Source organism: Eretmochelys imbricata, chromosome 2 (genome assembly GCF_965152235.1).
Source record: "Eretmochelys imbricata isolate rEreImb1 chromosome 2, rEreImb1.hap1, whole genome shotgun sequence".
Taxonomy (NCBI): Eukaryota; Metazoa; Chordata; order Testudines; family Cheloniidae; genus Eretmochelys; species Eretmochelys imbricata.
In genome coordinates, this window is record NC_135573.1 from 61,180,565 (window position 1) to 61,195,927 (window position 15,363).

The 15,363-nt window shown below is 37.9% G+C and overlaps 1 protein-coding gene across 8 annotated transcripts in view; it reads right to left on the bottom strand.

Moving 5' to 3' along the window:
- Positions 1–15,363, bottom strand: part of SGK3 (serum/glucocorticoid regulated kinase family member 3) — an 88,920-nt gene that overhangs the window by 16,224 nt on the left and 57,333 nt on the right. For 6 of the 8 annotated variants that reach the window (XM_077810184.1, XM_077810183.1, XM_077810180.1 and 3 more), the window contains 5 exons: positions 15,187–15,270; positions 12,727–12,799; positions 11,966–12,041; positions 4,733–4,820; positions 179–228 (listed from right to left, as the gene is read on the bottom strand). In XM_077810184.1, the coding sequence (XP_077666310.1) occupies positions 179–228; positions 4,733–4,820; positions 11,966–12,041; positions 12,727–12,799; positions 15,187–15,270 (371 nt within the window). Of the gene's footprint in view, positions 1–178; positions 229–4,732; positions 4,821–11,965; positions 12,042–12,726; positions 12,800–13,816; positions 14,354–15,186; positions 15,271–15,363 lie in introns of those variants that run through there. The other 2 variants (XM_077810188.1, XM_077810187.1) reach the window with 2 other exon arrangements.

Genomic DNA, 15,363 nt, shown 5'->3' on the forward strand with positions numbered 1-15,363 from the left:
TGCTAAAATCACACAGCATACAACTAATGTGCATGATAATATTTACTTAATGCCGAGTTAGAACCTTTGCTTCCTCTCAAGTTGCACAAAGTAGCAAATAAAGGCACGTATCTGGAGAACATTTCATATAGTTAGCAATTAAAGTCTAACTTTTGGTTTATATTTAACTAAAACCTACTGAGGATTTCCAGATGGTCCCAGGTTGATATTCTGTGAGGTAGAGTTTAGCTGTAGGAAGGAAAAAAAAAAACAAGCCTCAGATCAGATTAGATTTGTTTACCCATTAAAAGGAAATCCCATCTATTATCCTTCAGCTAATACTCATTGCAAAATATTCAATTAGCTCAAACCATCTCTACATTTATATTTCTTATTATTTTCTATGTAGTATTTTTAAAAATACATTTATAAAAGCACCCAATCTAGATGCTAAGTTAAAGTATCAGAAGAGTTAATAGGAAGGGTTATACAGACAGTGTAAAAGTATAAAAAGTAATACAGATGGCAAGGTTACGAACAAAATTTTAAGTCTCAGCCCTTTTAACAAGTAACTTAATGTCCAAAATTTAACCCATTTTGAAATTGTTTTGTTCCAGGAATATTCTCTGGATGTTTATTTAAATTTTTTAATCCACCACACTCTTGCCAATATATTATCAAAATAAACACTGCTTATGCAGGACCAGTTAAAGACATTGTGTTAAAAGGCTGTTGCCAACCTTTGATAATCTGACACACAAGGTTAATTATTCCAATTCCAGTAACTGCAGGGATGTTGCCAATGCTGGTACACACCCACACACAGAGCATATAAATTACAGGGAGAGGGAGAAGCTCTTCCCCATCTCCAATCTCTTCCCTCAAATTTGTTTGCTCTCATCTTTATTCAAAATCAAGAAAAGCTTGGGTACTGACTAGAGGAAAATCCTACTTAGTTTGTGACAAGTTTTGGTTGGCGGGGGAGGGGAGGAAGCTAACAGTGAGTCACAAAAATCAGAGGTACTGTAGGAATGGAGAAATCCAGATGACGACTCTGGAAATAATTACAATCCAGCACTGAATTATACAAATAAGAATTAATTATACATTTTAGTGAACAAATTTTTTATGCAAACTAATGCCATTTTTATGTATTAACATTTTTCAAAAAGCTGCTACATACTTTATATTTATTTTTGAGAGCTATTTTCTTACTTATTTATTGGTCAGGTTCATATAGTAAGCAACTAGTTACTGGAGAGCTTTTATTTCTACCACAGGCTTGGCCCAAATTACTCTGAATTAAATACCTTTAAAATTTGGTTTTTGTTGTAAGCATGACCAGTCAGTGTGGTCATACAGCAATTTCCAGGCTTTCCACAACAAATGGCTTTAAACTAAATTATGATGCTTGAAACTTGCTTCAAGGAAGCAAAGGGAAAATGCTACACTGAATTATGGTACATGATTAAGAAAACTTTCTACAGATACATTAGAAGCAAGAGAAGACCAAGGATAGGGAAGGACCATTACTGAATGAAGAGAGAAAAAACAGAAAATGTGGAAATCGTAGAAATGCTAAATGACTTTTTTATTTCAGTTTTCACCAAAAGTTTGCAATTGGATATCTACCTTAATGAATGCCAGTGAAAATGAGGTAGGATTAGAGTCTAAAATAGGGAAAGAACACGTTAAAAATTACTTAGACATATTAGAAGTCTTCAAGTCACCAGGGACTGATGAAATACATCCTAGAATACTCAAGGAGCTGACTGAGGAGCTATCTGAATCATTAGCTATTATATTATCTTCAAAAAGTCATGAAAGACAGATGAGATCCCAGAGGACTGGGAAAGGGCAAATATAGCGTTAAAGGGGAATAAAGACAACCCAGGGAATTACAGACCAGTCAGCTTAACTTCAGTCCCCAGAAAGATAATGGAGCAAATAATTAAACAATTAATTTGCAAACACCTAGAAGATAAAAAGGTGATAAGTAAGAGTCAGCACTGATTTGTCAAGAACAAACCATGTAAAACCAACCTAATCACTTTCTTTGACAGGGTAACAAGCCTTGTGGATGGGGGGGGGAGAAGTAGATGTGGTATATCTTGCCTTGAGTAAGGCTTTTGATACAGTCTTGTTTGACCTTCTCAGAAACAAACTAGGGAAATACAACCTATTATAAGGTGGGTGCATAACTGATTGGAAACCTGTTCCCAGAGAGTAGTTATCTGTGGTTCACAGTCAAGCTGGCAGGGCATATCAAGTGGGTCCGGTTCTGGTCTATATCTTCATCAGTGATTTAGATAATGGCATAGAGAGTATACTTATAAAGTTTGTGGATGATAACAAGCTGGGAAGGGTTGCAAATGCTTTGGAGGACAGGATTAAAGTTCAAAATCATCTGGACACACTGGAAAATAGTCTGAAGTAAATAGGATGAAATTCAATAAGGATAAGTGCAAAGTATTCTACTTAGAAAGAAACAATCCGTTGCACACATACAAAATGGGAAATGACTGCTTAGGAAGGCGTACTGCAGAAAGGGATTTGGGGGTCATAGTGGATCACAAGTTAAATATGAGTCAAGGGTGTAACACTGTTCCAAAAAAAGCAAATATCACTCTGGGATGTATTAGCAGGAATGTTGTAAACAAGACAAGAATTAATTCTTCTGCTCTACTCTGCACTAATTAGGCCTCAACTGAGGTACTGTGTTCAGTTCTGGGTGCCACATTTCAGAAAACACGTGAACAAATTGAACAAAGTCCAGAGAAGAGAAATAGAAATGATTCAAGGTCTAGAAAACAACCTATGAGGGAAGATTGAAAAAATCTGATTTGTTTAGTCTGGAGAAGAGAAGACTGAGAGGGGACATGATAACAGTTTTCAAGTATGTAAAAGGTTGTTACAAGGAGTAGGGAGAAAAATAGTTCTCTTTAACCTCTGTGGACAGCACAAGAAGCAATGAGCTTAAACTGAAGTCAGGGCAGTTTAGGTTGGATGTTAGGAAAAACTTCTTGTCAGGGTGATAAAACACTGGAATAAGTTGCCTAGGGAGGTTGTGGAATCTCCATCGTTGGAGATTTTTAAGAGCAGTTTAGACAAACACCTGTCAGGAATGTTCTAGCTAATACTTAGTCCTGCCTTGAGTGCAGGGCACTGGACTAGAAGATCTCTCAAGGTCCCTTCCAGTCTTACCATTCTATGATTAAATACATACATATAATGAGAAAGTGCTGCAGGACACTTCCCTAAAAGAGCGTTGCAGGAAGTCACATTTTTACTACAGATATATTCTGATCAATTTTCCCAATTTTTTAAAATTTACGGAACATCTGAACCATGACAGAGCAGAAGAATGTTAACTAGGAATATGATGAACATTTAAGGAGAAAAAAATAAGATATTCCATTTATGATTAGTGCCCATTACTGTATTTTATGATGGATGGAAAATTAAGTTGAAAACATACATCCGTTATTGAGATTCTAAGTTACATTTGTCACCACAACTTTTATTGATCTTAAGATTTCTATTAAAAAGTCTAAGAAATTAAAAAATGGAAGCCCTCATTTCTATTGAGAAATGTAATGAAGTGCCATTGTACATTTAATTAATTCCTCTACCTCCAAAGAGGTGAAAGGTAGAGAGTCTAAAATTAAGGAACAGTGTAGAAACAAATATTATACAAGATTTGTAGATACAGAAGACTCAGTAACTTTAAATGTGTGGCACTGAAAACGACATCAGGAAATTGATCTTATCAATTAGGGCCCAGGAAAGCTTATTAATTAATGCACAATAGTAGCTTCAGTACCCAGAGAAATGTATTGGAAAAAACTGACTTTTGTGGGAGTTGAAGCAGGCCGAAAAACGTTAAATAACTTTTGCATGCAAAGAATCCTTTACTACTAGGACATGAGAGAGACAGAATGGATTAAAATAATTTAATTATTCTATTATTCTACTCAGCAAGACAATTTTTTTCTACCAATTCTTAAAGCAGGACATTGTAACTAGAAGTTCTTAAGACAGAGGCTCCTAAATGGATTTTGAGAGACTTAGTACAATTCTAAACCCAATATAGTGGCTTTAGAATCACAGAATATCAGGGTTGGAAGGGACCTCAGGAGGTCATCTAGTCCAACCCCCTGCTCAAAGCAGGAGCAATCCCCAACTAAATCATCCCAGCCATGGCTTTGTCAAGCCTGATCTTAAATGTCTTAGTAAGAGACTGAGGTTTGAAACCTCGCAGTGTAAAAGGTGAACTGTGAACCAAAGTTAATTTTTCTTTGAGCTACCATAAAAAATGGCTTCAAATATTTTTCAAGTTCGATTCTGCTTTTTTTTTTTTTTTTTAGTTATTAAGCATTTAAATATGTGATCCTCCTATCCTTCTCTTTCCTGGATGTCTCTGGCAAGGTCTTTGGAGGACCTAAACAGTGATGTCACGTGAACTGTAACCTGAGCCACAGCTCTTCCAGCCCCTAACAAATGGGGAAAACAGATTGTTAACACTTGTCATATCTAACAATCATGTCCACCCTTCTTGGTGGTACTTGTCTTTGCAGTTCATACTTTGGGGAAAAACTGAGTAACCTTATTGGAAAGGAACAGGGAGGACCCTGTTGGAGAACAACTTATTTTGTTGAAAGTTACAATAAGTATGAAATTGACCTCATGTAGTTACAGTTTGTTCAAAAGTGCAGGATTACTGTTCTTCTACTCCATTCTAGCTGACTGTTACCTTTGGATTGCTCCTTTCATCCTCATCTTCAGATGGATCTGACTGATGCTTTGGGTTGTCCATCTGAAGAAATGCTCTGACGTCTGGGCTAAAAATATAATTAAACCTATTAGGACATTAGTAACTTAAATGCATTTGCAACTCATTACTACAGAAGTAGAATTTTCTTCACATTCACTATCATATTATGCACCTGGTAAATAACAAAAACCCTTCCAACAAACTGGTTTTATGGGGACTTGTAATGCAGGTAGTTCACTCTCTACATCTACACTACAAGATACAGGTACAATTCCCAGCTCCTATTTGTGCTAGCTCTCATCAGTGCCAGCACACCAAAAATAGAACAGCTGGGGGTAGCATGGGCAGTGGCAGCACGGGTTAGCTGTGCTGAATACATACCGACAGGATTCAGGTGGGTTTGTACTCTGCACAGGTAGCCCCGTGCTACGGCTACCCATGCTACTATTGCTATGCTACTATTTTTAGTGCACTAGCTCAGATGAGAGGTAGCACAGGTATGTCTAAGAACAGAATAACAGCCATATGGGGTCAGATCATTGGACCATCTAGCCCAGTAACCTCTTTTCTGACAGTGGCCAATGCCAGGTGCTTCAGAGGGAATGAACAGAACAGGTAATCATCAGGTGATCTATACCATGTCACCCATTCCCAGCTTCTGGCAAACAGAGGCTAGGGACACTTCACAGCATGGTTTTGCATCCCTGCCTATCCTGGCTGATAGCCATTGATGTACCTATCCTCCATGAACTTATCTAGTTCTTTTTTGAACCCTATGTGATGTTACACCCTGTATTCTTCATAGAAATATGGTTATGATATGAATATAGCATAACTAAGATATACTTTATGCAAGTTGGCTCAAAAAGATATAATTGGAAATGTGATGATTTACTGAATGTGATTATCCCATTTGTATGGATGTATTATTTCTGTATCTAAAGTTAGGGATATTGACTATAACAATTACAATTGTGTGTATATTTGGGAGACACCGACCAGACAACCGGCCTTCACAGCCTTGATGGGCCATTAGGAAGAAACAATACGACTGGGAAGATACTAATCTCTCTCCTTACTGAGAGGCATCCTGGGACATAGCTGTGATACTACAAAGTCAGGTGATAATGTCACCTGATGCAAAATACCACCTTGGACACTGCTGGTACTTTTCCTCTGTAGGGGGATGGGGATCAAACAAAGGTTTCCCGCCTTAGATAAATCCTTTTTAAGGCTGGGGAGGGTGTTGATCTGGCCTCTCCTCCATTTCCTACCCAAGAAGAAGGACTGCTGAAAGAACCTGAAGGGACAAAGGAATGAACCTGAGGGGAAAGGCAGGGGTGAGTCCAGACTGAAACCGGATTCCAGTCTGTAAGAAGGAATAACTGGAACTCTAAGCTACAGAAACTCTGCAACTTACCTAAAATAACATTTAGGGTGAGAAATTACTTCTTGAAACCAGTCTCTTTAAGATCTTAAGCTTAGTATATGTGTTTTGTTTTATTTGCTCAATCTGCTTTGTTCCGTTTGCTATCCCTTACAATCACTTAAATCTGCCTTTTATAGTTAATAAATTTGTTTTGTTAATTATTAAACCCAGTTTGTGCAATTTCTAACTCGGGGGGCAAGAAACTGTGCATCTCTCTCTTCACATTGACGGAGAGGATGAATTTTTGTGAGCTTGCGCCAGGCAGATCTTTCTATACAGCGCAAGACAGTCTTATTCTGGGTTTATTCCCCAAAAGGGGTAAACACCTGAGTGCTGGATGAATCCTCTCACACAGAGCTGACTTCAGTGTGTGTGTGTGTGTGCGCGTGTGCGCGTGCGCGTGAGAGAGAGAGAGAGAGAGACAGACAGACAGACAAAGAGGCCGGAGCGCCTAATTCGGCAAAGCAGGGAGAGGGAAGCCAGGCTGGTGGAGCAGAAGGGCTCAGTGAAACCCCAGTACGCCAGGTGGCATCCCAGAAAGGGGGGTGGGGAGGGGAGGATCCAACTCATCACACCCTGATATAATCTTGGCCTTCACAACATCCTCTAGCAAAGAGCTCCACAGGTTGACTCTGTGTTGTATGAAGAAATACTTGTTTTAATTGTTTTATTCATTTAAACATTAAATGAATAGTGCTGCCTATTCCTTTAATTTGGTGGCCCCCTAGTTCTTGTGGTATGAGGAGTAAACAACACTTCCTTATTTACTTTCTCTATGCAAACAGGGAAACACACTCCTAGCTCACAGTGTAGATGTAGCCTCTGTTTAACTGAGCATGTACACCAACATATGCAGGATATACAATTTTTCCACTTGCAATGACTTATATTAAAAAATAGATGAACATGAAAAGATTGCAGGAGGTGTTCAGTAAGACTATTTCAGCTATGCTAATTGGAACTAAGCTTTCCACTTCCTCCACCAATGTTTGTAATTGGTTGTTATCTCGTGAAATACCACAGGAAACCCAATTTCCTTTCTAACACCTTCAGTATCAGTGTGTCATTTTCAGTTTTCTAAAATTAATGAGAACTTATTACCGTATACAGAATGAACTGACATTATTTGTATTCTAAAGTACTTCCCCCCCCATGCATATTGATAGAAATGTGTATTTTAATGACATTTGTTGTTTTGTGCTGGCAAGTCTCAATTTAAAGAAATCCCTGAGCTCAGTAATAGACTGGGGATACTATCTTCATAGACTATCAAGGCAGATTCCATGCTCCACTCAACATTCTGTATTGAATGCAGATAGTAATGCATTGAATGCATTACATCTGCAGCAAGATTCCATCAGCACTTCCATTTAGTTCCCTCAGCCCTCTTTTAACGAGCTTATAAATTCTACGTCATCTATTTTAGGTTTCAGAGTAACAGCCGTGTTAGTCTGTATTCACAAAAAGAAAAGGAGTACTTGTGGCACCTTAGAGACTAACCAATTTATTTGAGAAGTGAGCTGTAGCTCACGAAAGCTCATGCTCAAATAAATTGGTTAGTCTCTAAGGTGCCACAAGTACTCCTTATCTATTTTAGGGTGCATTTTATGTACCTGTGATCAGTTCAGGAGAAATTTGTCCACACGTACGTGTATGTGGGGCATCATTTTCATTTTAAAAAGTTTCAAATAAGTTACTGCACATACTATCTATTTGATGTGAGCTTGTTTTAATATGAAGTCTTAGAACACCCTCATTATCGGTTTTATGCCACCCAAAGGTGTGCTTGGCATTTCATACCAGACATGGAACGACCAAGTCCGCACTAGAAAGAATTTATCTTAATGTGCCAATACCTCAATTACCTTTACTGTTTTTGACGACTGAAAACCTGCTACAATGCATTGTAAGTAATTTATATTAACATTACCTATGTATGAATGCATAGCAAATGGTACGTTCTCTTATGTCACAGTGAATCCATATTATGCACTTCCATGGTATTTCACAATTGCTCCAAAGTACTAGTTTTTGTGTTTGTGACCAGAAGTTTAATGGACTCATGAGACATTGTAACAACTCCAGAACTGCTACTGCATGTTATGTATTAGTTAATGTACAAGATTGGGCTAGCTACTGTACAAATATGTAGTAAGACTTCTACAATACATGACTTCATAGACTAATGTTACAAAATAAATACACAAACTACTCCTGCCATATGCTTAGACACCTAGATTAACAAAATAAAAAATAAACACTTGATTTAAAAAGGGGACACTGAATATATTTAACATATAATACACTAGCAGAATTTCCCTCTGGATTTTAAAAGAAGGTTAAGGTAGAAATAACTTCAGACTCACTAGCATAAGGGAGCCATCTTCGGATGGAGAGATCCCAAGCACTAACTGTTTCTCCTAGGTTTGTTTTGCATCAGTACTCTGCCTAAATACATTACGTCTAGACACTGGCCTTCTGCTACCTACATGTCAAGCCCAATACCTATGAAAAAACTGTTTTGCAGAAAAAAAACATTACTTTTACTGCCAATGATGAGACGCCACAGAGTGAAATAAACTCTATTTGAACATGAAGCACAGTGCAAAAGTGGTAAACCAATTTGTGGTGTTTTAGAAAACACAGGCCTGAAGCAGTAAGACTTAGTGGTGTAGAAGATGACAGACCACAGCTATGTGAAAGCAGGAATAACCCAAAGACTGGGATCCTGTGATCTAGTGATGTTATATTTGTTTTTTTCAGTTGATGTTGGAACCATGAGGACCCAATGATTCAATTTCTTTTCTAGAATGACTATTGTTCATGTCTCTCACTGCAGAAATTGGCAGTTTATTTAACATAGAGGACACGGCTATCACAAACGTAATCTAGTGGAGTTATGCTATGTTCTAGTTTTCCTTAAGGAGCTACTAGAATTATTTTAAAACTATGCTAAGCCTTTAATGCATTCTATTTTATGCACTTGATTTTAAGCTGCTTCTTAAAAGAGTGTTCTGATAGACAATTGCATGTATCATCTTTTCAGTAAAGGCCTACAGCTGAGGGGGAGGACAGCCCAACTTAAAGAGCTGCTCAGAGGATTAGGGCTCAACTGTATTAACAAGAGAGGAATTCCTAGCCTCTTATTCTAGATTAGGAATCAGCAAGACAGAAATGTTAGTTCATAGTCTCTCATCCACAGACTATAGGTGTCTTGCACAAAAGCTTCGGAAAAGATGGAGACTATTTATTCTCTCTAAAATAAAGCAAACAGTAAAAATTTGGAGTCTAAAGCTAATCCACATAGGAACTACCATAACAGGTCAAACCAATGGTTCATCTAGCTCGGAATCCCATCTTTGACAATGGTGGCTAGTACCTGACACTTCACAGGAAGATCCACAATTGACCACTACGGAATTTCTTGCAACTATCTTTCTAACCCGCTTTACAGTAATTGGTTGGCTCCATATGCTGAAGCATGAGGATTTGCTTTTGGTACAAGAGTCAAAGGACAAATTGCAGACCCAAGGATCCTCTGAAACAGAAAAAATTCTCCATATTTCCCAGCAACACCAGTATGGTTTGCCAAAGCAGGACTGGAAGTAGAACCGCGTAGCACTTGTCTTAATGCATCATGTAGTGTAGCAGATAAGAGCTACGGAAAGTTTATTGGAGTGCACACACGGTACTCAACATTTTTCTCTCTCTCTTCCCTCCCCACCCCCGCCGCCATACTGATTCATTTCATGTTACTAATCTACTTAGTTGAGTGTACATGTAGCAGGTTAAGGAAAAAGTGTCTAGAAAATAAGTTTGTTTAATAGGCCACTTTTAAGGACACAGTGGTCATTTTCCCCCTTTAATAGTTAGTTTCCAATGGGAATGGATTTTAGAAGAACTTCACTAAAGGCTTGACTTTTGTCTGTTACTAATATTGACTGGTAGACAAAACTAAGGCTGTGGACTTTTATATAAATCAGTATGATTCATTGTGGTCATTCACAAAGAAATTGGCTGCCATCTTCTTAAAATGTATTTTAAGAACAACAGCAAATAGTGATATAGTGAAATATTTTAAATCTAGTATTTTAATAATCACTGCACTGCAAGAAAAAAAAAAACACGTGGAACAAATGCATTTCAATTCCATTCTGTACTGCACTACAAAGTCAACAGCTTGATCCTTCTCCCACAGAAGTAGTAGTTTACTTTAGTGAGCGCAGGACTAAGCCTTTATTCTTTGTTCATTAAATACATTTCTAGTTAGTTGTCTAATTATTGGGGGAGGGGAGGAATAGCAGACCTTAAAATCTTCAGTTTCTAATAGTGGTTTACACTGGTCTTCACTGAACTGGAATGGTTAGTGCTAGATTAAGTACTTAAAATAGATTAAAAATCTAATTTATGTACTGTTAAATCTTCTTGAGCTTTTCAGATCAGATTCAAGGGGGAAAAAAGTCTGTTTCTAGGCTCAGAGAAAAGTTTATGATCCTCTTGTTAAAACAGTCAAGTGTTCGGCTTTGGAAAAAGGTATATTCAAAAAGCTATTAACTGAAATATTTCACAGCTGAATGTTTAAAGAACCAGGAATAGGAAAAAAGTCTGTGGACTATTAAAAATAATTTAAAGAAGTTTTCCTGTTTAATATGTGAGAAAGAAATAAAGATTGATTGTTGGAACATAATCTGTTATTTGAGAACTGCTCTTCACTGTTTTGCAGCTGAGGACAGTGGTATGATCCACTATGATCCAACACTTTTTCCTTTACTGGAAAATTGTTCCATCACAAAGATTTTTTTTGTCATGTCTAGAAGCTTTTTCCACTTGTCACTAGGAAGAGTATACAGAATGCTTTTGATAAAAGGAAGCACATGTTTCAGGTTTATGAGGCCTCAAAGCTGTTCACAAAGCAGAAAAAGAGTATCTGATGCATGCTGCAAGCTCTCGTGGCAACGTTCCCTGTTTACGAATGGTTGTTTTCTAGCTAAAAACAGAACAATTCCACTGGTATTGCAGATTGGCAAATTAAGTAGAGCAAGTGAATGAAAGCAGAAATCTAAATGTACTCATGTTTATAAATGTTTGTTTATATTCAGATTTGCATCATTTTAACTAGAGGTATGATTTTACACAGACTTAATTAAAGCAACGCAGAAGACTGGGGGGACATTTATTTATTAAATTGATTAGGAGTAGGTTTAAACTAACTCTGATTTAAGAATAGCATTTCAGGTAAGTGTTCTCATGGAATTTGTACTGGTTTAGCTAAAACAGTGTTTAATTAAAAGGGTGGCAAGTTTGTACACATAAAAGGCTTTAAGAAAGCAAGCCAAGTGTTTACATGACAATTGCATCGTTTTGGATATATCTTAAAAACAAAAGAATTGTAATCTTAGAGATAACTTAGTATTATAGTAGTAGTTTGCTGTTCTGTTGCAGTTGTGTTGGTCCCAGGAAATATGAGAGACAATGTGGGTAAAGTAATAACTTTTAATGGACCACTTTCTGTTGGGGGAAGAGAGCTTTCGAGCTGCACAGACGTCACCTGAAGAACAGCTCTGTTTAGCTCGAAAGCTTGTCTTCTCTTCCCCCAACAGAAGGTGGTTCATTAAAAGCTATTACCTCACCCACTTTGTCTCTATTATAACATTTTACATTTACCATAGATAACACGTTTTGTACCCAACTAAAGTGTATTTAATGTCCATCAATCATATATTTTTGGAATATATCCCGTGTCATTTAAATAGCCATAACAAAACAGAAGAGAAACTACTTACTGGTTGCATAGCTCTGGCTGTCTAACTAAATTTTGAATGAATTCATTCAGTCCTGCTCTTCTCTGTTTAATAAAATCTGGGGAGGAGGGGAAAAGTGTAATTAGAAAGAATCATTCAATGAATTCATGGCAAAACAAGTTTTTAATTTTGCATTTTTATACTACTTTAATGGAAGTTAGTTAACAGAAAAAAAAGCGTCTGAATATAGCTGGGCTTACACATGAGGATTTTGTATAGAAAAAAATATGAAATGGGAAAGAATAGGGGCTCCAGTCCCTATTTAACTTTTTCATTATTTTATATATTTTAAAAAGCAAAAATGTACTCAACCCAATAGATCTGAACTGCACCTGTGCATGCGACAAGAATTCAAAGTGTGCAGTCACAATGGCCTAGATTTTGTATTGGAGAGCATACTGGTCCTGATCCTGCTAGCACTGAAGTCAGTGACAAAATTCTTATCGACTTCAATTGTGCAGTATCAAGCCCTTACTCCCAAGAGTATTCTTCTCATTCATACCAAAAGGGCTACTCTACCAGCAGGCATCAACATGTAACCATTACCAAAGATATTTTAAAATCTTTATTTCTCTCTCCACTTTTGGTGTAGTTTGTTTACTTTGGTTCAGTAGCAAGGAAAGGCCCTACTACGGGACTGCAGTCCTTGTTAGATCGATTTAAACTTAATTCTGTGCAAGCAAGATAGATTAAATCCCAAATAAAGAACAAAATAAAGGAATAATAACCAAGTCACAGTTTACCTGGATCAAAATTGTCTCCAAATATTCTTTTAGCTGGAATCTTCAGGTTCATAGTGGGAAATTGTTTCTTCAGCTAAAAAACAAACACCATCTTCATATTTAGATATTTGGACTCCTATAAATAATTGCTTGATGTAGGCATATTTTACTCTCAATTTGCAGAGAGTTTGAACTTCAGACTACTAGCATCACTTTTTGTGTCCTCAATATTGTCTTTGTTGGGATTAGTACAAAGGGGAGTGTGGAGACAGAAGGTTGATCTGCATATAAACAAATTGTCTAGGCCCCATTTAACCAGTGTGTTACAATTTGTAACCTGGTTAGGAGACAAGTTCAACCTTGTTGTAAGCAGGGCTTTTGCCGTCTATGGTTATTAGAAATGTTCTTTATTACATTGCCTCCTCTGGCCCAGTTTGCTTTTTTTCTCTCCTCCCCTCCCCCCAAAGAAGCTGTCTTCTGGCTAGGAATACAGGTATTGACAACCTCAGTGGATAAGTCTATGATGAGTCCAATGCATTTCCAAACACCTACAACCTTCCAGGGATTGGATGCTGTCACTGCAGCAGACAGACCTATTCAAAGAAGAGACTGGCTTGTGAGAGTGAATCTTTGCCCAAATCCAAGTACAACTACAATGACCTAAAAACAAAACAAGAATTCCAAGCACTCAGTGTTGCAGAATAATCTGGTAGAAGAAAACTCCATGTTCACTCTCAGACTTTTCTTAGTCACTCCTCCTTGTATATGTATAGCCTGAAAGTCAGGATCCAGGTTTACACCACAGCAAAGCAATCTCTAGGACTGCTCTTAACCTTTGGAGTAAGGAGCCCCTAGGCATGATAGCTGAAATTCAGACACTTTGCCCTAGCTATTGAGAAGCAAAGTAATCCACCAATAAAGGATGCACAATGGTAACATGCCTTTGAGAGGCACGGAGTGAACTTATTTGAAAAAAGTGCATCCAGAGAGGATTTCAGATACAGAATTTATTCATACTATGTAGGAGGCCAAACAATAGAGGGAATAGGAAGGAAAACTAAGGAGTTTATAATAATATGGTAGAAATCTTAGTAGAGATAAAGACACTAACACCTTCCAATTCATTCTCCTTGATCTCCACAAAGCCCGTGTGTTTAAAAGTCACAATTTTTAGATGGTGGAAGGAGCAGCAGATACATCTCTCTCTATTTTGGAGACTATTTCTTCTCCTCTGATTTAAGAGCTGGTGGTCCCTTTCTCCAGTTACCCCATAAGCAAGTTTCAATATCAACTCCATTTGGCATAGCAAGTTCTTCCGTAACATGCTATTCACTTTGCAGAGTCCTTTGGAATGTCCAGCTCCCTCCCTTCTTTTCAGGAGTAAAGAAGAGAAATTGGGGCAGATGTCCCTTTTCACCTGGCTAATTTCTCTAAGAACCTCCACTTGCATTAGAAAGGCTGGGGCCGACTGCGCTTCATGACAGCAGTGACGTTATCTGACAATCCAGATGTGTGGGCTATATGATGCCTAATCAGCATTCTTCAGCCACTGAAGAGGCTTTCTTTCTCCCTTGACCCCATTGGTAGTCTAAGAGGTTTGCCAAGTACAACATATGGGATCCCAGGCAGACTTCAGTCACCTAGGTAAAACAAGGTGTGTGGACAGAGCAGAGAAGAGTGCATGTCACCAAGGGTGCCAGAGAGGGTGGTTTCAGAAGCTGAAAGGGGGTTTGGCTCACAACACATATATCTGACAGGCTGTGGGGGGTTAGTTCCTCTTGTAAGATCAGGAGGCAGTGACTTTAGGTGAGTACATACTAGGAAGGAGTGCAGACAATAGGGTCCCCAGAAGCGCATTGCCCTGGATGACAACAAAATTGGCACATGCCTAGGACTGGCCCTGCTTGCTCTCCTCTAAGCGTGTACAGTAGTAGCAGCCTCTGCCAGCAACGAACCCAAGAGGTCCACTGAATTTCCATGAGTCTGCAGCTGCAAAGTCTTATTTTAGCTGGATCAAGTCTTTCCCTACAGGAAATCATGACAACTCTTAACTGACTTTCAAGTATTTTAAGAAACAAATTTTTCAAAGGTTTCAGAGTAGCAGCCGTGTTAGTCTGTATTCGCAAAAAGAAAAGGAGTACTAGTGGCACCTTAGAGACTAAACAACTATCTATACACTAGTTTCCTTTATTTCCTTGCAAAATAAATTCTAAAGTGATTACTTCTTAAAAAAAACAAAGACAAATAGATTTCAAATATCCACCACACACATACTTATTCAATAATATCCACACCCCCAAAAAAACCCAAACCACACACCTCTAAATCCTATTAAAGTTAAAACTAGTGAAAAACAGTCTCTGATGGTTTAATGTGGAACACGACTATACACCATGAACGAATGAATTCAAACCACAATACAGCAAACAAGCATTCCTTTGTGTGATTTTAGTGTGACTCTTTAGAATGCATCTTACTCACTGTGTTGTACAATTTATCAAACTCAGCATATCGCCTGAAGACAAACCACTCATTTCTACCAACGGAGACCAATACTTTGTAAACCTGTGGGAACACAAAGGCAGAGTAAATACCAACAATCAGTTTCAGAAAAGCCATCTGTTTTGTTTTTGGGGGGGCTTATATGTGTATGTATGT